This window comes from Polyergus mexicanus, unplaced genomic scaffold (genome assembly GCF_030449975.1).
Source record: "Polyergus mexicanus isolate NDT 795.1 unplaced genomic scaffold, iyPolMexi1.0 SCAF_13, whole genome shotgun sequence".
Taxonomy (NCBI): domain Eukaryota; kingdom Metazoa; phylum Arthropoda; class Insecta; order Hymenoptera; family Formicidae; genus Polyergus; species Polyergus mexicanus.
The window spans coordinates 2,782,014-2,809,325 of NW_027223333.1; the positions used below are offsets into that span (position 1 = coordinate 2,782,014).

At 36.3% G+C, this 27,312-nt stretch overlaps 2 protein-coding genes across 5 annotated transcripts; both read right to left on the bottom strand.

Moving 5' to 3' along the window:
* Positions 1-499: 499 nt before the first annotated feature.
* LOC138938995 (cyclin-dependent kinase 11B-like) lies at positions 500-6,600 on the bottom strand. 4 transcript variants are annotated; one of them, XM_070306420.1, is made up of 8 exons: positions 6,009-6,600; positions 3,894-4,268; positions 2,757-3,769; positions 2,322-2,648; positions 1,764-2,028; positions 1,410-1,640; positions 1,003-1,327; positions 501-865 (listed from the first exon to the last, which is right to left on the bottom strand). In XM_070306420.1, exons 1-7 carry the CDS (start codon positions 6,089-6,091, stop codon positions 1,033-1,035), a joined length of 2,589 nt encoding a protein of 862 aa, XP_070162521.1. In that variant the 5' UTR covers positions 6,092-6,600; the 3' UTR covers positions 501-865; positions 1,003-1,032. The 4 variants fall into 4 exon arrangements, with proteins under 4 accessions (XP_070162524.1, XP_070162520.1, XP_070162523.1 ...); XM_070306423.1 differs by having other exon boundaries at positions 500-1,327; positions 3,894-4,139; XM_070306419.1 differs by having other exon boundaries at positions 500-1,327.
* Positions 6,601-7,707: 1,107 nt separating this feature from the next.
* LOC138938547 (probable chitinase 10) lies at positions 7,708-23,286 on the bottom strand. The gene is made up of 22 exons (XM_070305606.1): positions 22,967-23,286; positions 22,300-22,556; positions 22,169-22,207; positions 21,371-22,014; positions 21,108-21,293; positions 20,276-20,426; positions 19,784-20,170; positions 19,139-19,629; positions 18,836-19,064; positions 18,127-18,315; positions 17,540-17,879; positions 17,092-17,321; positions 15,908-16,302; positions 14,903-15,661; positions 13,073-14,599; positions 12,810-12,995; positions 12,363-12,651; positions 11,774-12,129; positions 11,214-11,669; positions 9,382-9,867; positions 9,166-9,291; positions 7,708-8,709 (listed from the first exon to the last, which is right to left on the bottom strand). Exons 1-22 carry the CDS (start codon positions 23,284-23,286, stop codon positions 8,548-8,550), a joined length of 8,205 nt encoding a protein of 2,734 aa, XP_070161707.1. The 3' UTR covers positions 7,708-8,547.
* Positions 23,287-27,312: the final 4,026 nt, after the last annotated feature.

Here is a 27,312-nt window from a genome sequence, read left to right on the forward strand (position 1 = left end):
GATTTATATCGGACTGAAAAAAATATTGTTTGAAATGGTAATATGGTTTATGAAAAAAATTAGATAATGCGTCGTTCGTTAAGCAAGAATTCACATACGTTACCAATGTCCGGTATCTTGTTTCAAGATAGTGAATTGCAACTGGTCAGATTGATGTTGTTAACTCCGCGATTTTGTCATCCCAAACGCAAATCCGAGCTTATAAACTCGCTGTTGAGTCTACCGAAAAATATGCACAATGCCGGGAAATGAAAGTATCTAAAGGTTAACGCGCAAAGCTTATTCGCCGTAAAATTTACAAAATTAAAACAGCAGTTAAAAAAATATCATCAAAGTTTTCAATAATGTTCTAAATATGCATATGTAAAGAATCACATACCGATCGTGTACAAAATGTAAATCGGTGTTAATAAATGTAAAAACATAACTTTCTATTTTATCATATTTGTTCCTTACATAATTATACTAGAATATTGCAAAACGCATATATATATAATATACTCCATTTATTTTTTCACACCAGATATTATTTACGAAGCCTTATTATAATGTAATGTTTGTTTCCTTTCCCTCCTCCCAAAATCTTTAATTTATATAGTTTGAAGCATTCAAAATAAGCGCGTGCGCCATATTATTATTATATTTCTTATAATAAAAAAAATATATATATATAATTCAAAAAGTGTGTGTGTGTACAAATTGTAATTGTTAAAATAGCATGTACAAAGATCTATTATCTTGACTCTAATAAATAACTCATATTGTTTCAACAGAACAATAATGTACACAAAACCTTATTTTACAAAATGGAATATTGTGTAACTTTATATATATAAAAATGTTCTAAAAAGTTTTTTCCCTCCTTCTACAATAGAAATAAAATGTAATTAAAAATTAGTATTCACACATTATACATAGAAAAACATGACATATTTATATATATATATATATATATATATATTTCATATAAAGGTTTATTTATAGAGAAAAATTCATTCTTACAGAGAATATGAGAAAATTCTTGTATCATAATTAGAATTTCAAATGAAAACCTCCTCCGACGGGCGGCGCTCTGCCACCCTCCATTAAACCCATATGAAAACCGGAGTTGCTTAAATCGGCATCGTCTCCGTCGCCTAATTGTTTATATTCTCTGCCGCCACTCGGTGGTTTCGGGGATGCGTTCATGGTTCTAGTTCCCTGTTCCGACTTCGCGGGCCATGTGGGAAACATTTGCGGATCGATTGGCAGAGGTGCTTCAGTGAAATATCCATGATTCAAAGCATCCTCGGCGGTTATACGTTGACGAGGGTCATACGTTAGAAATCTGAAAACAGGATTTCTTGTAATGGAACTTATTTAAATATTTAATGCTTATATTATTCTTTAATCTAGAATTAATAACTTACTTGTTCAATAACTCAACACCTAAATCAGACAATGATAAACTGAATCTTTGCCGCAAATTATTTACAGGATAATGCGAAAACGGTATCTTTTGAACCATAGGTAATTTAACATATCCCGGCCAGATCCTTTCGCTGGGTGTACCCAGCTCCTTAAATATTTTATTTAATTGATCTATATCTGATTTTCCGGGAAACAATGGTTCCATTCTTAGAAGCTCGGCAAAAATACATCTAAGAAAACATAATATGATGGATGTTATAGATGGAATCTACGTATATATTTTATAATATTAATTTTATCAAATTTATATATATTTCAAAAAAGGGTATTCCAAATTCAATATCTGTACTTACCCTACGGACCACATATCTATAGGCGTACTATATTCTCTATCATTTAGCAGTAATTCGGGAGCTCTATACCAGAGCGTTACAACAATTGGCGTGTATTGTCTTAAGGGAGAACCATATTCTCGAGCTAAGCCGAAATCACCGACTTTCAAAATGCCCCTGTGACTTAATAATAAATTAGATGTCTTTAAATCACGATGTAATATCCAATTATCATGTAGATGGGCAACTGCGCGTAACAATTGTTGCATAAGACATTTAACTTCTCCTGCAATAGATCAAAACGTACATTTTTTTTTAAGATTATGTTTGTATTATATAAATCATAAATTATAAAATTGAATGCAATAAAAAAATGTCCAAACTTAAATATATAATTAAGAAGACACATCTATTGTCGCAATTATTATAAGTCCTTAACATTGCATTAAATAATTTGTTCATAGTTAAATTTTATTCTCGATAAATTTTTGTTAAAATTATTTTTCATTATTTGACTTGCATTGCTATTTTGCATGCAATTGTTCCAATTAGTCTGTTACATATGATGAATATACTCACCGGGTATAAAAACTTGCTTTTTTTGCTTCATAGTTTCCATGAGAGATTTTAAATCATGTTCCACGTAATCCATGACAATGAATATCTTATCCATATTGCTACCAACGACTATTTCTCGAACAGTGACAATATTAGGATGTTGTGCCTTCAATAAGGTGTTGATCTCCCTTAGACTTGTAATTGGAAAGCCTTCTTTCTCTTTTTCCATTTTCAATCGTTTCAACGCGACTATCTCTTCTGTCCGCTTATCGCGCGCTCTATATACGACTCCATATGTACCTTCTTCAATTCGATTTAAACATTGAAATTCCTCGACGCTTCTACAACCTAAAAAGTAAAAAATTTGTAATGCTTACTTGTATTTGCCTTTTATCCCCAAAATATTTTAATTTATATTAATTTATACAGATTTGTAGTATTGTTTATGTGTTATACCTTGAATAGCTGGTAAATAATGCGGTAATTCTGGTTCCTCTTCTTTCTTTTCCTCTTCTTCCGCGTTTTTCGTAAGATTGTTGGAATCAACATGACCAGGGGAATCTCCGTCTGAATGATCGGATTTAGCTAATCGATCAACAGACAGAGGACTTGGGTTGTTGTAATCTGAACCTTCATTAGAATCACCACCGGTACCTTTATTCGATTCATTAGATTCATCGTCATCGTCGCTGCTTGATTCCGATGTGTCAGACGAATGTCGATCCAAAGATCTCTCACGCAAGCTTCTCTCTCCTTCCGACGAATGTCTAGATTCAGCTGATTTCGAACGCATGCCCTCAGAATGAGCAGGACTGGGGCTTTCATCTGACAGCTCCACAATGGAAGGATCTGGATTGTTGTCTGGACTCAAGGTGCGTTTTTCACCTCTCTTCATTCTTCTCGCCTCCAATTCTAGTCTAGAAACCTCTTTTCTTCTAGCCATTTCTCTATCAGCTTCTAATAATCTCTCCTTTCTGAGTTCCTGTTCCGTCATCTCTTTTGGATCTTTAATCTGTATTGGAATCTCATTTTGCACTTCCATTTCGTTAATCTCGTCGGCTACGATATCCATCGTTTCTCGCAGCTGTTTCTCTCTATGATCCTTTTCGCGTTCCATTTTCTCTTGATCTCTTTCGCGAATTCTATCATGCTTGTGAGATCTCTTGCGGCGTTTTTCGCTTCTTTCGGGTCGTTCCATCAGCTCGTTTTCCGAAAACTGTTCGTCTATGATCACTCGTATGTGTCTCTGTTCCTCTATTCGAATCTCGCGATGTTCTCTAGTATCGTCTATGATACGCATTTCGCGACGTTCCCGAATGTCTTCCATTCGTGTGTCTCGACGATCGCGCGATCCGCGATTCGCTATTTCTCGCGTATCCTCTAATCGCATTTCGCGACGAGACGATTCCATTTTGTAATCGCGAATATCACGCGGATCCTCCCGTCTTTCTCTTCTCTTGTCTAACAACCTAGAAAAAATTTATATTTTCATTTTTAAATAGGTTTTCGGAAAAAAGAGTTATCAATATCTTCTATAAAAAGCTTTTATAAAAAACAGTAATAAAGAAAAGCATAGATATAAAATATAATTACCTTTCTCTCAAGTCTTCTAAAACACGATCTCCTGTACTTCTTTCCTTACGATCATGCCTAGATGATTCTCTATCCCTAGAGTGAGTTTCCATCCTATCTAAACGATCCATTCTTTCGCGACTCCTCTTGGAAGTCTCCAAGCGCTCGGTTCTTTCCATTGGCTCTCCGACATGTCTACGATGCCTGTGTTTGTCCCTGTGCCTGTCTTCACGTTCATGCTGGTGTGATTTGCGTTCCTTCTCATCTCTGCGACTTCTTCTATCACTATGTTTCTCTCTTCGACGAGACGAACTTGATTTATGATGGCGAACAACTGCTTGCGGTGGTTTAATATCCAACGAGTCAGCAGTATCACCACCTTCTTCTTCTGAAAAACTGGAAATATAGAGTTAAGTCAATAGAATAAATCAATAGTATTATTAATTTAAAAATTATAGATGAACTTATTTACGATACAAATATTAATATCTTAGAATGTATATGTATGTGGGTTTAAATTTACGTGCAATGTCAATTATTGTTAAAGCTTTTGATGGCTATATATAGAGTAAGAACGATTTTACAAAGAATAAATACGACAATCGTTGAATTATTTGAAGTATAATATATAAACGCTCCGGTAGGTTATTTTAAACAAGTCTAAATACCTAAAAATTCTGGGCAGCATCGTTCGTCATTCTGATTTCGAGACACAACATATTCTTATAGTATGATAAGGAAAATCTTCTATTTTTCCAAACAATATAAATGAAATTATTGAAGAATTTCCGATATGGACTCTACCATTTCCATTTACATGAATGTATATACATGAAACCTGTAGTACCGATAAAGTCACCGTAAAGAAAAAAATGACCGGAAATAAGTTGGCGCTGGAAGTTCATATTTTTTAAAATAATTAATAGCTCAAACGATTGTTCCTTAATTGCATCGTCAGAATCCACAATTGTTCCACTTTTAAAATTAATAGTTTTTGAAATATTTACAAAAAACGTAAAATTTATCATTTTCACTTAAAAACATATTTCCAAAAGTTTTTTTTCAATTACATCCAGCATGAAAAGATTGCTCCTTAATTGCTCCATATTGCTCCATCATTATTTTCGCGATTTATTGCATTTTTTCTCGAAAATTAACAAATTAATCGTTTTCCAAGCGACGCCGTCGCCATCTATCGGCCGTCTATCGGAACTATATGGCTCAGCAGCCAACGGCGAGAATATTCAAACATAACATAACAGCTCTATTATTTATAACTGGATCTCAAAGAGTTTAATCAACGTTTCTTATTGATTTTTTGGTAGAATAATTGCACCTCGCTTGCTGTATTATGACATTCGCGATCGCTCCACTTGTATAATTAATCTTTTTATGATATATTAGCAAAAAAAAAAAAAACCAATCATTTTCTTGTGAAAAACATATTTTCCGTAGTCTACTGCAAGTATATCCAACATAAAATTGCTCCTTAATTGCTTCATATTTAAGATCGTCTTAAGCCCGTATCAGACTACGCATTGAAGATTGAGATTCAAGATTCAAGATTGAAATTTGACCAATCAGAACAAAGAAATTTTAATCCCTTTTGTTCTGATTAGTCGAATTTCAATCTTTAATCTCAATCTTCAATGCGTAGTCTGATACGGGCTTTAAAACCTGGGATTACAGAATTCTATATATTACTAGATAGATTGCCAACTCCTTAAATAAAAAAAAAAAAAAATTGTAAAATACTTTGTACATAAAAGAAGTTAGCAAACTGATATATGTATAATCTATGGTCGGACCATAGACATAGTATATCTATGGTAGATAGATATACGCTAGATATACTATGTCTATGGTGCATTCTGTATGTTTGTGAACCAAAATTGAAATTACAAAAAGTGCGCAAGCGTGTGAATGCACATGCGCCTTGAATATCATTTTAATTTTACACAAGATGTGAAAAATGGCCACATTGAATACAATACATATCGCGAAAATTAAAATTGTACTGACAGATTGCTCTATAAATACAATCGTTTCCACAGTTGATTCAGATGTTTAAACAATCTTTCGACCTAACCTTAAATCACAAGTGTCGCTAAAAAAACGCTAAAAAATTATAAATACCTGTAATCGCCCATATCCTTCGACGGACTCTTTTTGATTTCTCCGTCCTCGCTCTGGTTATCGATATCCATATCCTCGAACATATATATTTTCGCGAGAAGCTAGACAATTCTAACCTGCACTTTGTGAAGCACTGCGTTCGCGGCAGCTGAGCGCGTTCTCATTTTTCACGAATTGTGTTCCGGCAAATGACAGACGACAATCTTAATTATTAATAAATTTCCACTTGCGAAAATACACAAAATGCAAGATGTTGCGAACCGTACTCTTCGCTCGTGTCTATCAACACGTTTCACTTCATCCGACTTCTTCTTTTTCTTCTTCTTCTTCTTCTTCTCGTGAATGACACCGGGCCTGAGATACACAGGCCCACACGGCCAAGTCGATGAATATAAATAGTGCTAATGTTGTAGAGATCAAGTTGTGGGTTAGTATCAAAAATTTTATTTATATGCGAGTTACTGATAGGATGTTACAGAAAGAATTCCTCTTTAGAAGAGGAGAATAGAATTCAAAAATAAGGTCCAAAGGACACACGCGTTACGTGAATACGTCCGTACTCGACCAAGGCCGCAACGGAAGTGATATTGCAATGAAAGTGAGATTAAAATGCAATGTTGACATATGGTTTCTCATGCATGGCGAATGCAATATTAAGAGGTCTCCAGCAAGAAAACGCAGGTAGACACAATGTCACGTAATTGGTTATCGAATAGAGAATTTTTAGGCCCGAAAATTTTTCTATTCGATAGCCAATCGTGTGACGTTGTCTCTATGGGTGTCCTACCTGGGAATGCTGCCTATCTAGCTCGCTTCTCGAATCTATGATTTATTCATTTATTTATTAATTGCTAACTTCATGGTTCAAGGCAATTTGACATTTGACGCGCGAGTCGAGACGTGTCGGAAGTCGGAAGAAGTATTTCATAAGCAGAATATTTCACGATACATATTTGTCAAATGGGAACAAGCGGATGTATATCTTTTTTATTTCATGTAACTCTTCTCCCGTATCTTTGCAATTATGATCGAAAGAAACGATATACGCGCGAAAGATATAAGACAGACGAAAAGAATTCGAAAGTGAGCGCTTGCTTCTCTTTATTTTCCATTTCTCGCGCATCTTTCGAGTATTGACAACAATAAATACAAAAAATTATATTTTTCGTTTGATTGTGTAAACAATCTATCGTTGAAATAGAAACAGATGCGCGATTTTTTCGATCTATCTAGGTGTATATGTAGCCCCTTAAAATAATTAACATAGCAATCGATTTGTCATAGATTTGTCAAAGATTCGTCTAGAAAACGCCTACACGTAGAGTCGATGTAGAAAGACTCGATTGTATGAAAATATAATAATATGCTTGAAAATAATCGCAGATATTTTTTATTGTCTTTCAAACGTATTGTTCATTATTGCAGTAAATGTTACAAATTTTCGTACAATAAGCAATACATATACAATTCTTTTGAAGGACTTTGATACAACCTTAAATTCGCGTTTGCATCAATGCAAATTTCCTCGACTCTTGTCGTTTTAACGAATTCGTTTTATTTCGTGTGATCTTGAATTATAATCGGTTTATACAGATACTTTATTTCATTTTTTCGCAACACAAGAATCGAGTGAATATACATATCGCGATATATTAGTGATGTATTTTATAAACAACAATCGCATTTAATTTATCGTCTTTTTTCAATTATTTTACTAATTTTTAATTCTCTAATTTCGGGAGAATTAACCGATCATTTGTATATTTAATAAATGCGTGATTGTGAAAAAATCTTGATACAATCTTAATTACAATGTACTTACACCAGAACGAAGATATTAATCTTCTCAGGTGACGTGAAAACATATGACACAAGAAGAGAACTTTCGATGCATGTTCTCTTCTTCTCTTTCTTTCTTTACGAAGCTTCTATTCACGTCATCCGGAAGAGTGTTGCAATGTACATTATTAAGTACACAGACATACGTCTTAAACGCATTAGTATATAGTATAATATCTTATCTATTATAAAGATTTTTTATTTCGCAATCGCGGAACGTCCCCCAAGTTTCTTATTACGTAATCACTCGAAAATTCATATTAGTGGCTGATTAATTGATCTTTTCATCTATATAGAAAATAAAAATGACACATAAGCATGAATATTTAATATTAGCATATTTATAATTAATCGATATTCAAAATTATTTTTTTTTATTCATCCGCTATTTGAGAAAATGTTAGCCGCGATGGGCGATATTTCGTTTTCGTATTGAGCAATTTGTATCATTTGATGACGCATTTAATTAATCTTTCATTTCGAGAAATATTCGTGATTATCACAAGTATCATGCGATGTAAGAAGCTGATCTATTATTTTTGAAAGAAAAGCAAGCTGTTAAAATCACACCGTTTATGACAGTAAATATTTTGATTAAAATCCATGATATTGCCAAATAAAAAGTCAAGCTCATGGATGATCGCGATAAAACGATGTGTTCTTTGATATACACATTATCGTCCTTATTGCGGTATGCAGTTCAAGTGCAATCGGTCGCGTGACTGGACTGCTTTCTTCCGAGTTTGCGATTCAGGGTCGTTAAAAGTGGGTACTTTCCGCAGCCGCATAGATCCTTGAAATCATCCAGATCGATGGACCAGATCATACCACCAGCGAGATTTAACTCCTTTATCAGCTTGGCCTAAGATAAGATATATAAAGCGTGTTTTTTATTATTTAACATTTAAGTATATATATATATATATATATATATTCTTAAATTAAATAAATTAAGTTAAAAAAATAATTAAGTATTTATTTAAGTATTATTTATTTAGTTATATATATATATATATATTTGTTATTAAATTTATATATATCTTTTTATATGTATGATGTATATAAAAATATATATGTAATTTATATTTTAAAAACATGCGTCAAAGAAATTAAGTTATTACATATTTTTAATATAAAGTTGTAAAAAATACAAATTGATTTTTTATTCTATGATTATTGTGAATTTGCGATTGTGCTCTTCTTATCATCAAACGTGTAAGATTTGAACTTAATTAAATAAAACATGTAATGTAATCTTATATCTCTGAAATTTGTGTATATACGGCGTGATTATATGCATAATCTTTCTTACACATACCTTTCTTGCTATATCGGACATGTCGTCGTAACTGACCCACTGATCGCGTTTCGATGCATAGGATCCCACACGCCCTCCCGGATCTTTCGTCACGGACCAGCCATCGTTTCTCACGTTATCACATATCTGCGCGCCAATATCAAAAAGTAAAACATAAATCTTAAACAAATCATTCATATCCTCGAAAGCTTCATCTAACACATTAAGATCTCTTACCTCGTAATAAGCCAGAAAACCAGCCGATCTCGTGAACTTGCCGGGTTCTCCGGGTCCAGAGACTTCCGCGTGGAAGCCTAATGGTACAGTAGTATAGTTTTGTGATAACTCGGATAGGGTGAAGCTTGATCCGTAAGCGGGTATACCCATGACAATCTTGTCGGCCGGTACGCCTTTGTCGAGCCAATATCTCACGGAAAAATTTGCGTTCAGGAATACTGTATAATCGCTGGGATGATGATAGAGCGGTGCAACATGACCGGTCTCCTGTCCATAAGCGTTATGATAGTCATACGCCATTACGCCGATCCAGTCTACGTATTGTACCAAGGACGGGATCTCCACATAAGCATTATCGATGATGATCTTGCTCGCTGAGACTGCGATGGATAACAGGAGTCCTTTAGATGTAAAAGCTTCGTTGAATTTGCGAAGCAGCCGGTAAAAGTTGTAACTATCGCGCTGAGAACCGCGATTACAATCGGCCTGTGAGGAAAAAAAAAAAACACGATTACCTTTTTCTCAATATTTTCTAAATTAAAATTATACAATGTTTCTCTGAAATTTTTTAAAATATGATAAATATTTTACATTAGAATATTTTTATATTTTATATTGAAAATATTTTATATTTTACATTGGAATTTTATATTGGAAATATTTTAATTTTATGTTTATATTTTAAGTTTTGAGAAATCTGGGATTTTTATAGCCTTGCAAGAATATTAGAGCAATAGTGATTGGCCATCGATTGATGGCTCCATTTCAGTTATTTAATATACTAGTTAAGGGGACCCATACAGCACCGCAAGATTGCAACAACATTGCAGCAACATTTTTCTGCAACATTGCAACATTGCAGAAACATTACGAAATGTTGCTGCAACGTTGTTATAATATTGCAGCAACAGTAAAATGTCCGCCTACAGAAATATTGCAATATAATATTGCAGCAACATAGCAATATAATATATATGCAATAATGCTTTATGTATATTTATCGATAATATCTTTAACATATGAAAAAAATAATAAGAAATTAGGCATATAAGAATCAGGATTTAGTGTATATATAGATTTTCTGTATTATAATAATAACAAAATTATAAATTGTAAATTTTTCGGTACACATTCGACTTTCTTCAGTGACAAAGAATATCTAAGAGAGATAAGAAAAAACTCAATTTGCAATTTTGTAAATTCACAATCTCTGTATCCGAAATATTCAGATATGCAAAAAGATTGTGGTGGATTTACGCATACAAGTTTTTTCACATCTCTCTTGTCTTCGTATAATCTCAAAATTTATTTATTAAAATCTGAAGTATCTTTTGCATGTTAAAAAATTATTATCAAATTTTTGATTTTATATAAGAATGGAAACTATTAAAAGAATTCTTAGTCCAATGTCTGAGGCCCCTGTGTTGGGGTTATATCATACAATTTAAGCTAATAAAAATAGTTATTATATCTTTAATCTCATTAGCTGCTCTTTGTAAACTTTATATAATCATCGTGACTAAAAATTAAATGCGGACTAGATAGCGCAATATGCGCCGCATAGCGGTAAACGAATGAACTAGCGATTATCGAATACTTTCTTTGGAATATTTTTGGAATGTTGCTGTAACATTACTAAAGTTATATTGTAAAATAATGTCTTTGTAATATTTCTGCAACATTAAACTACAATATGCAATATTGTAATGTTGCAGCAATGTTGTTGCAAGCTTTAATGCTGTATGGGGAGGGATAAAAATCAACAGATATTTATATATTCAATACACAATTGAAAACATATTAAGAATGAGGAAATATATGTTTTGATTTACCTGCCAGCACACTGGAAATTCCCAATCGAGATCCAAACCATCGAAACCGTGCTTTTGAACAAATCGCGCGGCATGCTGCGTGAACTGTTCAACCGTTGACGAATCGGCCAATCTGCTGTACTTATTGTCCTTGGAGTCGTTCCATCCTCCTAAACCGAGTAATATTTTAACGCCGTATCTTTTTCTAATTTCTGCTGCTTTATTGAGGAACTGTTTGTAAACGTCAGCAGAATCCTCGATTTTCAACGTAAATATCGGCGTATCCCTTTTATTTTCCGGCTCCCACATATTTAGCGTAGCGAAAGCGAAAACGATATGCGTGCACAGTTCTCCGTCGATGTCCTCTGGCAAAAATTTGCCAAAACCTGTCCGCCTCGAAGACCAAGAAGTGTAATAGCAAACCACCTTCTTATCGTTCGCATTCTTAACTATTGTCAGTCTCGGCGATACGGTGATCTATGAAATAGAAAAAATAAACTTTACGACTAATCCTTTAAAATTTTATTAAAACTGCTAGTTCTCTCAAATCAAAGATACGTCGATCTTGTCATGGTACGTACTTGACGTTGAGCAGTCTGGGCACATCTGGTATTCTCTGGCCAATCACATCGGTTTTCATTCCAGTAGAGTCCAGTTGGACAGGTCTGTTCCGAGATTTTGCCGAAGTTGCACAAGTAATACTTGGTGCAATCGCTCTTGTGCGGTAGGAACAAAAGTCCTCCGCAGTCAATCGGCGGTGGCAAACTCGCTTCGATCTCAACGGTGTCATCCGTTTCTGATTCTATTGTCGTTGATGTGATTAATGGCGGTATATACGTTGGTCCCGACGACGTTGTAGATTCATGTATCGGACGTTCAGTGATAGTAGTGGACTCGATATCAGTCTGTTCAACATCGATTATGATCGCTTCTGTACCTAAATGTACGGAAGAGATGACATTCAAAAACATAATGTGAAAAAAATTATAAATATTATCTATAAAACAGTGAAAAATATTAATTATTATTTATAAAAGAAAAATATTGAGTAATATTTATACATATTTTTTTTAAACATTATAATTTTTGTATAATAATTTCATCTCAGTTCTTTCTATATATAAAGTTTTAAGTTGGTCTATTTTTTTAAAATAATGTTAAAAAATTTACCTTTCGTGATAGGGCACAGCGGGCCCTGCGGATAGTTTCTTAATACTCGATTCATCGTTCTCAATAGCGGACTAGGTTCGCAGCCGCATCTGTTTTTAAAGTCGTCCAAGTCTAAAGCCCAAATCATCCCGCCCCCGAGACCAAGCTTCTTAATTAATTCTGCCTTTAGTTTAATTTGATGAGCGTCGTCGAAGCTCACCCATTGGTCACCCTTGTATGCGTAAGGGCCGATCCTTCTCTCTTTGTCTTGAACAACTGTCCATTCTTTTTTCAATGTTCTTTCGCATATCTGTCATAATTAACAAAAGAATAGATATATATTTTTATTTGGTTGGCGGGATAAAAAAATCTTCTATAAAATTGATATTTTCTTATATGTAATTATTTGAAATTTATTTCGATATACTTTTATTTAACTTTTATTTTATATTTCCATGAAAAAATGACCTCGTAATATGACATGAAGCCTCTTGCTCTGGTCGCCTCTCCAGCCTCACCACCACCGTAGGTTGGTGCATTTAATCCGTGCACATTTCTTTCCGCTAATGAAAACGATTGCCCGTATAACGGAGCGCCCATTACTAACTTTTGCGGGTTCGCACCTTTCTCTATCCAATAATGGATTGAAAAATTCTAGTGACAAGAAAATGAAGAATTCTGAATAATTATTTATAATTCTTATAATCCTTAATTCTTCGGATAAAGCTTACGGCATTAAATGTTGGTTCCCAGTCGTTCGGAAGATGATACAAGGGTGCTACATGACCGGTCTTTTTGTCCCATTGTCCGTGAAAATCGTAGGTCATCACAGATATCCAGTCTAAATATTTCGACAGAACGGGAACATCATATCCCGCGTCGATTACCCTTTTGCTCGGTGAGACGGCCGCGGAGAGAAGCAACCCCCTTGGTTTAAACTCGTCGCTCAGTTCTTTCACCAGTTGGCTGAAACCTTCCTTATCAGACTCTGGACCTTTCTTGCAGTCCACTTGCCAACATACCGGATACTCCCAATCGAGATCGAGACCTTCGAAACCGTATTTTTCGATAAAGTGCAAAGCTTGCGTAACGAACTTCTGCCTAGCAGTAGGTGAGTTTACAAGTCTGCTATATTTATCGCCAGCCGAGTCGTTCCAGCCGCCCAGCGCCATTAGCACCTTCAGACCCTTCGATTTCAATGCTACCACTTTTTCGTAAAATTTATTATCTATGTCGGCCCAAGGATCGTGGGACTTGATCGTCAAGCTGCTACCATCGAGGACGGCGAATCCGTAAAGCACGTGGGTGCAAAGATTAGGATCTATGTCTTCTGGAACGAATCTGCCGCCCTCCTGCCGATACCAGGCCCAGTTGCAAAAGTAGCAAATGACTTTAAACTCGTTTCTGGAAGCGTTATGAGTAAAGCGATCCACTGACATAGTTGGCCGTATCATTTGCGTGGGTTTGATGGTAACTGATGTCGTCATCGTCGTTGTTGTTGGCTTTTGATTTTCGGGCCACACGTAATGGCTCCGTGGTTCCGCTAATACTTGTTGGATCACATGCATCAGCGGATGAGGTCCGTTGCCGCATCGTCCGCGGAAATCGTCCAAATCTAGGGCCCACACCATACCACCGCCCAGACCCATGTGGCGCACGAACTCGGCCTTCCGCCGAATCATTTCCGGGTCATCGAAACTGACCCACTGGCTGCCCTTGTAGGCGTACGGACCCATTCTGTACTCTGGATCCTGCACAATTGTCCAGCCGCGATTGCGTACGCGATCGCAGATCTCATAATAGGATAGAAAACCGGCGGCTCTAGTAAATTCTCCGGCGTTTCCGGCGCTAGCCGGGGAATTCAGTCCAGTTCCCGCTCTCGGATCGTTAATTGTGAAGGATTGCCCATACAACGGCATACCCATGACGATACTCTTGGGTGACGCGCCCTTCGAAATCCAATAATTGATCGAATAGTTAACGTTAAAGTAAGAGTAGTCGTCGTCCGGATGATGATACATAGGCGCCACGTGACCAGTTTTTTTATCCCACTGTCCATGATAGTCATATGCCATGACGGCGATCCAGTCTAGATACATGGCCAACGCCGGTACATCGTAGCCTTTGTCGATTACCTTCTTGCTCGGCGAGACTGCTGCCGAAAGCAACAGTCCCTTTGGTTTGAATTTTGCGCTCAATTCCTGTAATAGGGTCGCAAACCTTTCCTTATCCGAATCTGGGCCCTTCTTGCAGTCCACCTGTATCAGCATTAGGAAGAATTAATAAAGAATCATATAAAAGACGATTGTAAATCTATAATTCACATATATTATATATATATAAAAGATGTTTAAAATTTATAAAACTTTATAAAATTTTGAAAAATACAATTAGATTGCATAATTATATTTAAATTTTACATTTGAGTCTCTCTTATACATTATTCAAAATTGATCAAATATTTCCGAAGTGATAAGTTAAAAGGAAAAGAACAAAGAACAAAAATAAAACAAAAATTCGATAGCTGCATATATTATTAAAATAAATAAAAATGAATTTACCTGCCAACAAACCGGATACTCCCAATCCAAATCTAATCCGTCAAAGCCGTATTTCTCGATGAATTGAATAGCATGATCGATAAACTTATCCCTGGCAGACGAACTGTGCACCAATCGACTGTACTTATCACCAGCCGAATCATTCCAGCCGCCTAACGCGAGAAGTACTTTAAGGCCTCGTTTTTTATATGCCACTACCCGCTCGTAGAAACGGTTATCGTAATCTGCCCAGGAATCGTGCGCCTTGATCACCAGTTCGGAATAATCCAGTACCGCGAATCCATACACGATATGTGTGCATAAAGTGTGATCGATGTGTTCCGGAAGATAACGACCGATCCCACGACGGTACCATGCCCAATTGGTAAAATAACATACTACCTTGAAGTCGCCAGACAGTGGGGACACCTTGTCAGAATCTATAATCGCGGAAGGCAGGGTCGATGTAGGTTGACTTGTAGTTGATATAGGTTGACTCGTGGTTGATGTAACGGGTGCTTGTTCCGTAGTCGGTTGCGTCGTCGGTTTTTGCGAAACTGGTGGTCGAGCTGGTAAATCCGTCGTCGATATTGCTACTTGCGTGGTGGCTTCTTTGTTATCGTCTGTACACTTGGCTCGAGTCGGCCAGTCACAAATACGGGTCTCTTTATTGAAGTGCAAGCCCGGCGCGCAACTAAACACTTCCTGACGACCCCATAGACACGCCTGGTAGCTCTTACAGTCACCCGGTACGCTACTGTAGCTGCCAGAGATGCAGGTCTAAAGTAATTGCAATAATAATGTCGTAATATCAATATCAATTATCTTGCACTTTCATGCGATAAATAAAGATCGCAGAGACGAAATGACGAATGAACCGGATGTACCGAGAAAAAAGCCACGATAGACTCGAAACATTTGTATTAATATCTCAGCGATTACTGATATTTAGTTAGAATATATTTAAATATTTTTTTATTTAGCTCATTAATATATAATATTATAATATTTACTTACAGTAGGGACGCTATCCTTTCCCACAACCAGAGCGTTTTTGTGAGGTGGGGCATCGACGCACGGATTTTTAAAGGCCCAATCGCACATGTTCTTTTCAGTATTCCAATTTAAGCCAGGGCCGCACTGCCGTGAGACAAGATCACCGTTTACGCAGACTAAAAAGCTCGTGCACGAATTCGGATAAGGGTAATATTGTCCATGTTGGCATGGTTTCAACGGTTTTTGCGTCGATGTCACAAAAACAATAGGTTTCGATGTGGTGAATCTTGTAGTCGTCGTTGGCGCCGTCATCGTCGTCGTTGTCGTCGACGTGGTTGTAACGATGGTTGTGGTAGAAGATGGTCTCCTGGTTGAACTCAACAATGGACGTCGACTTGTCGTCGAGGTATATGCATGTGTCGAACCTGAGAAGAAGATATAAAAATTCGTGAGAAGAGTTACATGTCATATATTATAATCGTAATATAATCAATCAAACGTTAATCGATTAAATCGGCACCTTGATGAGAGATTTTATATACTCTTTGCGCGACGCAGTTTAAAAAGAAGAGAATCAATATTATATAAATACGTTGAAATAGGAAAGCCATGGTTTTCACGGATGATAGCGACGAACAAAGCGCTAACAAGCAAGTTGGCGCTGTTTATACCCTTATCGATGCATCGGGCATCTTCGCTTCTCTTCAGCAGATAGTAAAGAGGGAGGATATGCAAGAGTGCCTCGTTGGCCGGAGGCGACAGCTAGAAGATACGCATACGCAAAGATATTTGCTCGTGGCAGCAAATATTTTTGCGTATGCGTATGCGTGCAATTCGCAAACAGGTTTGCGTTTATATCTGTCCATATGTTATCGTTTATCGAATTACCAAAAGAAGAGGGAGTCAGTGTACCCTAGTTATAAAAAATATAAAAAATATTTATGTATGTTATCACGACAATAATTTTTCCATTAATATCATCAACCTGCAAATGTGACTCATCTTTCTCATCGTTATGTGCGATCTTGCACCAAAATGCCACTCATTACGCCGGTTATTACTCGCTAAGTTATTTCAAGCTGCTAACTATATATAAAGCGCTTTTTTCGTGACAGAGAGAAAAAAATAAAAAAAGACATAATTAAAAACAGAGAGAGAGAGAGAGAGAGAGAAATTAAGTATCCGGCTAATGAGAATCTGGTAAGTAGTCTTACCAGTTACTGTTTCACATTTCGCTGCAGATGGCCAATCGCAGAGATGTCGTTTCGCGTCCCAGTGCAATCCCGGCGCGCACTGGTCGCGCTTCAACTCGCCGCGAACACATCTGAAATAATTGCTGCAGCTTGTGGGATCGCTATAGTATTCGCCGTCAATACAATTCGTTTCTGGTGTGGTGATAATTGATTCCTGCGTGGTAGTTGTCATAGGCCGTGTAGTAGGTGCTCTGTTAAAATAATTTTCTAATAGTAAAATGTGAGAGCTTAAGCGTAGTTAAAATTATGATATATTATAAATATCGAAATTTGTCCAGTGTGCAAAGATAATAAGTATATTTGGATCTATTTCAAACTTTTTTTAATGACTCCGAAAAAGAAGACAAAAGAGTGTAAAATTGAGAGAATTGTCTAAGAAACGCAGAGATTTTCTTCAAGATCTCTTTACCTTGATGTAGTCCATGACCAGCTCGTGGTGCTGCTAGATGTACTTTGTTCTTGTGTCCAATTAGGCTTCGTCGTTTCCTTCGGGATTTTGCTAGATGGTTTTTGGGTGCCCGAGGTCCATGTAGGCCACGTAGTTCTGGTCGTTTGCTGAGTCGTAGTGCTTGGTCTCTCTGTCCACGTAGGCCACGTTGTAGTGTGAGTACTGGATGTCGTCATCGGCGTAGTATGATGCGAATGATTTTCCTCCGCAGCATCGCTGTGGGTGGTGAGTGTCGGTGCTTGTGGTGTCACCGGTTGCGGTGGACGTTGGCAATCTTCCGAGATGGGCGTCGACAAGCGATCTGTATTATCAATCAAAGCAATAGTAGTACAAAATTATTTTATATTATTTAATATTAAACATGAAATTAAATCAATAACAATATGTACAACAATGAATAGTAATGTAAAAATATGCAATGCGAAAGAAAATAATTTAATACAAGATGTTAACATAAAGAGAATTTTTAATAAAAAAAATCATTTATAATATAGAAATATAATAACATAATATCAATTGTAATAAAAAATGATTATTTTAATACGAACCTAACGCACGATTAATAGCTTTCAACAGAGGATATGATTCCGAGCAGCAACGGTTTTGAAAATCATCTAGGTCGACGGTCCACATTGTAGCTCCACCGTAGCCATTAACCGTTATGTATTTACCTTTAGCGTAGACACTCTCTCGATTTTCGTAACCTACCCATTGATCCTCGAACTGAGCACTTGGTCCTGAAGATTTGGTAACCATATAGCGTATAATATATTTATGGATTACTGAGCTCGGGTACGGCATTCTTAATCGGGTTTAATAACATCCGTAAAACTGGCCAATCACAGCTATTCGTCTGAAGAATGATTGTAATTGGCCAGTCTTAGAACTACGGATATTATTAAATCCGATCAGGGGTGACGTGTAAACGTAGTAACTGATTCTCTATATTTGTCTGTGTGTGATTTTAATATAATATAATATTTAACCGTTTGAGTGCTGAAGAATTTTCTTATATATATGCTAAAACCACAATTGAGTGAAATGAATAACAACTGCACTTGATATGAATATAACTGATCTCAATAGATGCGAAAATTATACTAACCAACAGCAGCCCTACCGCATTCTCGGTACAAAACAAGAGAAGCGCTATCGCGCTTCTCCGCATTTTTGGCAAACGACAAGTGAAGCGCGATAGCGCTTCGCCGCACTCAAACGGTTAAAATAAAAATCGTACACAGAGGCGCGAGTACTCACCGACTTCTGTTTTCCAACCATGCCGCTTGATTCTGTCGCAAATCTCATAATAAGCCAACATTCCAGGTTGTTTGGTGAACTCTCCCGGCTTACCGGGACCTGTCGTGGGGTCACCCAGACCAGCTTGGTTCGCCGTAGAAAGTCGATAAGATTGGCCATATAATGGAATACCGACTAAAAGCTTAGATTTTTCAGCACCGAGGCTAACAAGGTAGCTCATGGTAAAATTCTGTAATATTTTCGAATGTATTATATTCAGCGATTTACAATGTGCACTGTTGCATGGATAAAATTCCTACTTACGACGTTATAATAAGGGTTGCTATCGCCAGGTGAGCCGAACAAGGGCGCTATGTGTCCCGATTTAGATTCCCAGGCACCATGGTAATCGTACGTCATAACCGACATGAAGTCGACGGCTCGCGAGATCTCGCGCACCTCGTACGCTTTATCGATGACCTCCTTATATCCCGATAAAGCGATGGCTAAGCGAAGAGATGGTTCCTGTTTGTCGAATTCCTTTCTTAGTTCTTGTATCAGTTTAGTAAAGTTGGGCTTGTCGGAGTCCGGACCCTTTTTGCAATCGCTCTGCCAACATTTTGGGTAACTCCACTCGAACGATAATCCATCGAAGTTGTGCTTCTTCAAGTAGTTCGTTGTGGCCGCGACGAACTTACGGCGAGCGGCATCGCTGCTGATTAATCGAGAGTATTTATCGCCGGAACTATCTGTCCATCCGCCCAGAGCTAATAATATTCTCGATCCTTTGATAGAAGTCACTCGTTGATATAAATCTGGAACAAATTATCCAAATAATTATTCGATTGCGTGTCTTCATTGAAATATTCCAACCAGGAGAAGATGTTTGAAATAAAAAATTGTAAGTCTAAAGTGAATCTCACAAATTGATGATCTTAATTCATATCTCGGATCAAACAAATCACTCACTGTTTTCGATGTCGGCCCAAGGATCGAATGATTGCATTAGCAAGGTCTCAGGATTCAATCCGGCGAAAGCATAGACGATATCGGTGCAGAGCTGCGAATCCAAATGTTCCGGCACAAATTTGCCATCTTCTTTACGGTACAATGCCCAGGAAGTTACATAACACACCACTCTTGGTCCCTTCTGCTGCAGCAGTAACATTTTTCTCTGCTCCGACGATACTCCTAATAAAGAATTTTGATTGATGATTCGATCGAAAACGTTGTGCGCGCGCTTGCAATTGTTTTTTCCGTATGTTTCCGGAGGTCTCTCTGGGATAATCGTCAGACAACGTTCCTCGAGCAAGTCGAAGTACCGGTTGTAGCCGCAATGACCATGATGCAGCTGTCCTAAAAGAAGAAAAAGAAGAAGTTAACAGTAAGTGTAAGTTTCTTGATTTCCAAATGACATATAAGTCAACTTTAACTATTTTGAGTTAACATAGAAAGCATTACCTTTGATGCAAGAGTAAAATCTGGAACAATCTTCTGGATCCACTCCGAAGAGATAATATTCAAATGAACACTTTTCCGTCAGCGTATCCTTATAGTATCCTAAAGATTGTACAGCCGTGTTTAGCATCGGCCAAGGATTCCCGCAAATACCCTGCGAAATTAATTTATAATATCTATGCATATTAAATAAAATCGGTACATCCCGAAGTAACATGAATATAAAATATTAAATTATTGATTCATTATTATAAAAGTTGTGCTCTATCAAGTTGTGCGATAAAGATACATTTACATTGACGTGTTACATTGTAAAACATATGTATACATTATCATATCTATGTATATGTATATATTATCATATCCTGATCTAACGCATAAATCACAAGATTGCTACTTATCTTTGTATCGCATTAAGAAAATAACACGCCTTTCGTATAAGCGAAAGATAAATCACGTATCTTATGTGATTATCTTGAGTAATGATCGCATCATTAACGAACATAATTCATTCGATACTAGGTCTAAAGCAGCGAAGAGAAATCAAGAAACGAAACGTATAAAGTAACATATGCTGTTACTCAATCGCCATGCTTTTATAAAGTGATATTATTAAAAAATTATTAATATTAATATAAAATTATTATATATTATATATTAATAATTATAAATTATATATTAATAAAAAATTATTATTATTTTCTTGTATATATTTTTGAATTCTAATCAACTCTTTCCGATATCATGTGATATATTAAAATCTCACAAATTTGTAACGGAACATTATTAAAAGTTTGAATAAAAAAAAAAAAAGCAAATGTTTGTCATTAATTACCTGAAAATCATCTAGATCCAGCGACCATAATGCAACTCCACCAAGTCCCGTCGCTCGAATATACGCTATTTTGACTTTAACCGATACAGGATCGTCATAACCGATCCATTGATCGCCACGCTTCACGTACGGCCCTTCCTCATCCCTGCCGGAGAACCACAATCCTCTCTCCAGTTTATCGCATACCTATAAGAATAGAATAATACTTCTTTCAATCCACGCACAAAAATCTTCCTGAAGTTTTATTAACGGCAATATTTTACCTCGAAATAAGCTAATTTTCCATTTTCCCATTTAGTGTAATCACCCTCTCTGCCGAGTCCCAGAATGGGCGCGCCAGCGTCGGTGAGATTATCGTATTTCAGGGTATATCCCTGACCAAAGATTGGCAAAGCGAGAACGATCTTCGACCTTTGTTCGACGCTGACTCGTCTGACCCATTCGCTCGTGTTTTGCGCGACAAAACTTAAGAGACCCGGATGAACAGCGACTTTCTCTATTATTTCATTTCTCATTTCGCAAATTGAGCTATCGTCTTGACAATATGGCATATCCAGCCAGCTTCTCAAAATTACCAAATCGACGATCGATAAGAGCTCTGGATCCACGGGATCCTCCGGTCTCAACGCCACCGCCAAAGTGTATCCTTTTCTGGCCAATGAAGCGCCGATTACCTTGAGCATATTCTTGAAGCTTTGCCAATCCTCGGCAGCAGCCGGCCAGTCCAGCTCGATGCCATCAAAGGGATATTCCTCGAGGAATTTGAGAATAGATTTTTGCGGGGATAGAGTCGCGTTGGAGAAATATTGGATGAATATACCGTCGTGTAGATTCTGATTTGTGATTGATATGAGCACACGCAACGTTGGATCCCGCGAACGAAGTCTTATAATAGCATTGTAACCATCTATACAATAATGTAAAATAATGGAATTTAATAACTGAGATTATTAAATATATAATATTAAGTTAATAATTTATCATTATTATTTCTAATAATGTTTGTACATTTTAAATAGCTATTTCCTTTCTCTTCAATAAAAACAACGCAATATCTTTACCTCGATCATACGGATCTCTAAGGATGATATTTTCTCTATCTGTAAAAAAAATAAAAAATAAAAAGTGGATAATTGTAATAAATATATCCGTAAATAAAACATATCTTTAGGTCTACGAGAACATTGTTTACCCAAAATAGCCGCATCGTATATCAGATGAGTACACTTGTGATCTGGCACGTTTTCTGGAAGCAAAGAGAACGGTTCCGTTCTATGAACAGCTCTGGAATCGAAGCGGCAGACAATTTTAGGTTCGAAATTTTGCGTGCTTCGAAGAATCGGCGGTGCCACAGGTTCGATCCAAATCGACTCGTGATCCACATCGACGCCGAGAAAAGGTGCTTCGCGATGTTCTACCGCATCTCTCAAAGGTAATCTCCCGTTCTCTCTAAATACATTCATGTAATTCTATTAAATATATGTATATACTCATACTATATTTTAAATTAAATTTATAATAATAGATTAAATTAAAGATACACTCTCTTTCTCTCTCCATTATATGTATATATCAATGAATATTCGAGTTAAACAAGAAAAAAAAAAAAGTGAAAATATAAATAAAATTTCTTAAATCTCAATATAATTCCAAGTCTTTCCACTCTTGAATGTGTACACAATTTTAAATAAAAATTTATAGAAATTTAAGAAAAGATTCAGCAATAATATGATTTTAATAAAGTTAAATAAAATGAAAGATAGTTTTAACAAAAGATAGTATTTGAAACTTCTCTGAAAATTATTTAAAAGAGGGAAAAGATTTAATCGCAAAAGAATTAAAAGGAATTAAATCTTCACCTTTCAAAGTCATCTCGAAATTTGTGACTCGATTCAGCGTACAGCACGTTGGCTGGTAACGATTCGACCGCATCGCGCAGAGGATATCTGTGCGAGCCAAACTCGTTATAATCTAAATAATTTGACAGGCGACCGAACGTTGGTGTCGGCGACCTTTCGACAGCGTCTCTCTGGAACGAGCGAACGGTTCCATGCTGTTGCGGATGCTGCTGATTCCGTGATGGTGTAAAAGACAGAATTTCTTCAACAAGTACTCGTCGTTTGGAAGGGACAGCTGACGATAAGCCCACCAGTGTCAAGAGGATAATCCAAGCCACCATGGCTGGCTGGAATGACAAATAGCATTGATATTTTTCTTTCTCTCTCTCTCTCTCTCTCTCTCTCTTCTCTTCGAGAAAACGCTTATAGAGGATCCTCTTTGCGATCTCGAAATCCTGCTATTTTTATGTGAATTTAAATGACACAGCTACAGATTTAAGTAGCGAGGACTCAGGCTAGGACATGGGAGACTGTAGTGCGTTTAGGAATGCATTTCATGCGCGACTGAAGTACATCAGTTTATTTACTGTGCCTTCAAGATATTTCGATCGTCTCGTTCGTTCCGAGACAAGTACAAAGAATTGAAAAAAAGCCTTGAAGGAGACTTCTTACCTGTTCTCGCATTGCCTTATTATATCTTCCTACTCGCATATTTCATTTATTGTCACTTCCATCAATATAATTTATACGGCACGCAACAAATTCAACAGTAAGATTTTACTTATGAGAATTTTGAATGAAGTTGAAAGCAAATGCAAAATTTCTTTAGATAAGATACGTTTTTAATTACGTTTAGGATAAAATATTTATTATTATTACTGTTGTTGTGTTCGAAACAGAACTATCTGTTTACAGACTTTTTGGCATTTATAGCATTTTTTTCTATCGGATTTTTTATCGCGATCTTATACTGTAACGTGGTGTGAATTTAGAGAAGTTTCAAGAAGTTTGGTCCGAGAACAAAGACGGACTCTCGACGCATATACATACGTATCGTGATTATTTTTTTGCTGATATGCGTACACTTATTAGAAATGCGAAAGTTGTCGTAGGTAGATGAGACCGTACGATACGAACGGTTCGTCGATGGATTTACACTGCACTTGGCAAACAGCTATCGACGTAAAAATTTTTCCTTAACGCGCTCCTATTTTAAAAGATTGCCTCAAACTATGTAATTCCATAGATTAAGTAATATTTTATATTTATATAGCTATACGTTGGCAGAAACATTCTTATTCATTAATTTAAATAAGAATTTATTAAATAATATATAAAGGAAATAAATGATGCACAGGTTTGTACTTAATATATATTATAATGTTACAAAAACGGACCTTCTTGATTCCTCCTCCTTTCCGTTGCGTTGAACCCATACGGGGTTAATCTGTCACTGTGAGACGGGAGTAAACTAAATAAAAACACTTGTTAACGGCGCGCGATCTGACCGCACTGATTGAGCAAGGGCTCTCTCTAGGTCTCCTGCAGGTGCGTGTTCCTTGGACACCGCGATGAATTTTAAAAGATCACCACCACCACCGGTGAAGCGACCAACGGGGAGGGCCAACAATCTGGTATTCCGGACGCGCGAGGACGCATATATATACCAATTCCTCCGTTCCGTGGGGGGGGGGAGGGGGAGGGGGTCCCGTGATCCAACATCCTGCCTACTAAGTCCCCCGCTCTGCAATGACCTTGACCACAAGAGGAGCATGACTTCGTTCACGTACACGCCCTGGACTTGGCCCGAGTCGAAATCTCTCCTCTCGTCTTCGATTCATTTCGATCACTCCTACCCTCTTGACGATCGTTCGCAATATAAATTGTCACGTGGGATGTACATAGGATCTCTCTCAAGAGTTGCTCGATAATATTCTTGATTGAAGCATCAGCCATTATGACCGTCTTATCACTAAATCCATGGATTAGATTTGAATGTCAAACAGACATATATTTGTTACAGAAATACATATATACAGATTAGCGAAACATACCGCTCGATTAGATAATCGTTTCCTTATAAATTTTCAATTTAGACGAAATATCATCATCATTGTATATAATTTTTCATTCAATATGTTGACAATTGATTTAAATTATAAATTACGAGAACAACTTTGATCAAGAAATCCGTCTTACATGCTTAGATAAAAAAACATATTGTCTCATAATTACACATATTGTATTTAAAAAGGAGCATATATTTATTATATAATCGATATGTCAAAACTCAAAACGGTGCATCGAAACTCGACGCGTGATGCGTAAGATGACAGAAAACAGCTGACAATGACAGAACCCATACAGCACAGAATATTGCAGTAATATTACAATCTTGCAAGTTGCAATGTAATATTGTTGAGATATTATTGGAACATATAATTGTAATATTTTATGAGAATGTTACAGCAACATTTCAAAAACATTACAAAAAACAGTTTTCGGTAATCGCTAGTTAGTTTGTTTACCGCTATGCGGCGCGCGTTGCGTTATCTATCCCGCATTTGAGTTTCAGACACGATGATTACATAAAGCTTGCAAAGAGCGGCTAATAAGATTAAAGATGTAACTATTTTTATCAGTTTAATTTATCCGATATAATCCCAACACAGGGAATTCAGATATTGAACTGATTGTTCAGTAATCGGATACATAAATATCCAAAAAAGTTAAAATTATTCGTTAATTGTTTACTTAAGATGTAAAATAGAGTCTAATATCTATATAAGTAAAATTTTAACTTTTATGAATGAAATTATTTAATCATTACTATTTTCTTAAACTTGTAAATTATTTATAAAATAGCGATGTTAACTAGATAACAGGAAATTGTTAAATAGTTTCTATTCCTATATAAAACCAAAAATTTGATAATAATTTTTTAATATGCACACGATATTTCAGATTTTAATAAATAAACTTCGAGAATATATAAAGACATCCAAGAGAGAAGAAACTCGTAATTGCGTAAATACACAATCTTTTTTTCTTATCTCTCTTGGATGTCTTTATATATTTTCAAAGTTTATCTATCAAATTTAAAGCGTTCTGCATATTTCTAGCAACGCATTTCAATATTACAAATACATTGCACCGTAACATTACTGTAATATTACATTGTAATATTTCTAAGGGCGGACATTTCAACGTTGCCGCAGACTTGCAGTAACATTGCAGAAACATTTCGCAATTTCCATGCAATATTACAATGTTTCAATGCAAGGTCTATGCAACGTTTCTGCAATCTTTCGGTGCTATATGGGAAGTTGCAACGGGAAGAGAGAAAGAAATGCCGTCGATTGAAAATTTACGTTCTTGATTGCATATTGTGAGAAATATACGTTATTATCGTCCGCAACGTATAGTTAAAGTCAATCTACGGATATCGTCTGTTTAAACAATTTATGAAGCGATCACAGTATATATATATATATATATGATAACATTCCTGAATTTCTGTAATTAGCAACTTACCCATACACGAGATAGTAGTAGACACGCGGGGCTTAAGAAGAGGTTCAAGGGAAAACAGCGCGATGTGAACCAACATTGAGGCGTCGCGTCGCGCACGATTCCGCATTTACAAATATTACAGCTAGCAAATAAAAGAGAACGACGAGAGAAGATACGATTAGTTTCTCGCCGGAGAATCTCATACTCATAATAATGGTACAAGTCTGCACAAATTGGACGAGCCTTCCTCTTCGGGAACTTCCAAAAATAAGGCACCCTATCTCTTAGGGAGTGGCAACGATTCGCCTTGAACTTACGAGGGGTCGATCTATCGGCTATTTGCTTTCTCTCCTTAAAAAAAAAAAAAAAAAAAATCGAAAAATGCATCGTCAGTGAAAGGGACAAGCTGTCTTTAGGACAGTGTTTTAATAATAACTTGGGCTGCAAGATCGTTATCGCTGCATCCTCGTCGCTACATCACTTATGTTTCAGTAGGCAGATGTTAGGAGATAGCTGCAAATGATGAAAAATATAGATTAATAAACTCAATCAATTTTTAATTAGTTGAGAGACAAATTTCACAAATAGTTATATCATTCCAGCACACGTGAAATCCCGTTTTTTACTATATCGCCAAATTAACGCGATTATTAATTTAATTACAACAAGCAATCTATATTTATATCGTTAAATTTGAAGTATTTAAAAAATTGTAACAGAAAATGTTATTAATAAACAATAATCGTTATTTTTTTCATTTAAAACAAGAGTGATTATCTACGCCACTAATTAAAAATTAATCAGATTGGGACTGTTTGTATTCGTACTTTATGGGGGAGGGTTCAAGGATCATT

Bases quoted from the DNA above. Each gene is read 5' to 3' on its own strand.
- LOC138938995 (XM_070306419.1), bottom strand. From the start codon at position 6,091: ATGTTCGAGGATATGGATATCGATAACCAGAGCGAGGACGGAGAAATC. The intron at 2,649-2,756 runs GTATAACACATA...TTTACTTTTTAG, and splicing joins TTATTTACCAGCTATTCAAG to GTTGTAGAAGCGTCGAGGAA. The intron at 1,328-1,409 runs GTAAGTTATTAA...TCCTGTTTTCAG, and splicing joins GGTGTTGAGTTATTGAACAA to ATTTCTAACGTATGACCCTC.
- LOC138938547 (XM_070305606.1), bottom strand. From the start codon at position 23,286: ATGGTGGCTTGGATTATCCTCTTGACACTGGTGGGCTTATCGTCAGCT. The intron at 20,171-20,275 runs GTAATGCTTTCT...TTCTTCTTTTAG, and splicing joins ATTTTACTCTTGCATCAAAG to GACAGCTGCATCATGGTCAT. The intron at 12,652-12,809 runs GTCATTTTTTCA...TAATTATGACAG, and splicing joins GCTTCATGTCATATTACGAG to ATATGCGAAAGAACATTGAA.